The 1,325-nt window shown below is 48.8% G+C and overlaps 1 protein-coding gene across 1 annotated transcript in view; it reads left to right on the top strand.

Moving 5' to 3' along the window:
- The window catches only part of LOC102216212 (SUN domain-containing protein 1-like), an 8,532-nt gene that overhangs the window by 3,102 nt on the left and 4,105 nt on the right, over positions 1-1,325 (top strand). Inside the window, exons 2-4 of the mRNA XM_005752783.2 lie at positions 54-129; positions 265-311; positions 449-663. Coding sequence (XP_005752840.1) covers positions 54-129; positions 265-311; positions 449-663 — 338 coding nt within the window. The remainder of the gene's footprint in view (positions 1-53; positions 130-264; positions 312-448; positions 664-1,325) is intronic.

Raw genomic sequence — 1,325 nt, 5'->3', positions numbered from 1 at the left:
TCCCATCCATCTGAATCTGTGTTCTGATTGGCTTTATCGTTCTGTGTCTGCAGGTCGGACAGCAGGCGACGCCTTCAGGTGGCTCGACACACGGTGGCGTCACATGACCACAAACACACCGCTGAGCTGGCAAGTTTGAGCTGATTCATTAGGTTTTCTCATTCTGGAGTAAATCTGCTTCATCAGACCTGTTCGACCGCTCAAATACATTTAAGCTTAAACACTGGAAGGAAGGTGATTAAACCATGGCTGACGTCTCCGCAGGTTTCCTGTCCTCCTGGTGGTTCTTTCTCTGCTGTTTCTCCTGTTCGGTGAGTTCATTGACTTCAATGATCTTAAATCACCGTTTAACAGCAAACGTGGACGATTCTCCAGACAGGAAACACAGCAGTCACATGATCACAGCTGACTTTCAGGAAGTGCTGTAACTGGACTCCTCCCTCCTCAGGTCTGCGCTGGTTTGGTCCAGCTGTTTTACAATTGCTGCTTCCAGCTGTTAACATCACAGAGTGGAGGCCAGCGGTCTCCAACGTCCCCGCTCTGTCCTCTAACAGCTTCCTGTCCTCTGAGAGCCAATCAGGAGAGGGCGACGTAGATGAGTCAAAGGAGGCGGGGCTGCTTCACAGCAAACCTCCACCATCGGAAACGGCAGCAGGAGAGGAGGTATGACCTCGAGGCTTTCAGCCGGCAGCAGATGAGGTTTACGTTTGGTGGTTTGTTTGTGCAGTCGAAGGGAAAAAACCAGCGCTGTGCTTCTGTAGAGCGCCGTCACTCTCTCAACCAACCTTCATCTTCTCAGGCGTTACCATAATGTCACTGAAAAGCAGTCGCTTTTTGATTTACAGGAGTTACGCAGGGCTGCCGCGATTAGTCGACTATCAAAATCGTCAACAACTAATTTAATAGTCGACGCGTCGTTTGAAGCTTTGTAAGATCCCAAAAGACTCATTAATACGTAGTAGGATTTAAGGGTGTAATAACGGACTGAAACAGGGATGCCAGCTGCCGTTAAACAAGTAGAAGCAGCTGTGTCCGAATTCAGGAACCGCATCCTCCTGTGGCCGCATGTGTAGGCCGATTACGTTACAGCGGCACGACGAAGACGGTCCAAATTCGAAGACTCCGAAAAATGCGCCCTTCATTTCCCCAGATTTGAAGGATGGGTCGGGTGTATACTTCGTGCCCCAACCTATCCCAGAATTCATAGCGCAGCCCAGCTCAGTTTCCAACAATGGCGGCAGCTAGTTAGTTTTAATATTACTCTTATTATTCTTTCTGGGTCACAAAATAAACGTTTAACATATTTTCAGGCGAGAATGTAGCTG

Source organism: Pundamilia nyererei, unplaced genomic scaffold (genome assembly GCF_000239375.1).
Source record: "Pundamilia nyererei isolate P.nyererei 1_Seehausen unplaced genomic scaffold, PunNye1.0 scaffold00379, whole genome shotgun sequence".
NCBI classification, from domain to species: domain Eukaryota; kingdom Metazoa; phylum Chordata; class Actinopteri; order Cichliformes; family Cichlidae; genus Pundamilia; species Pundamilia nyererei.
Note: the sequence above shows the minus strand (reverse complement) of the source record. Positions and strands in the feature narration are given on the sequence as shown.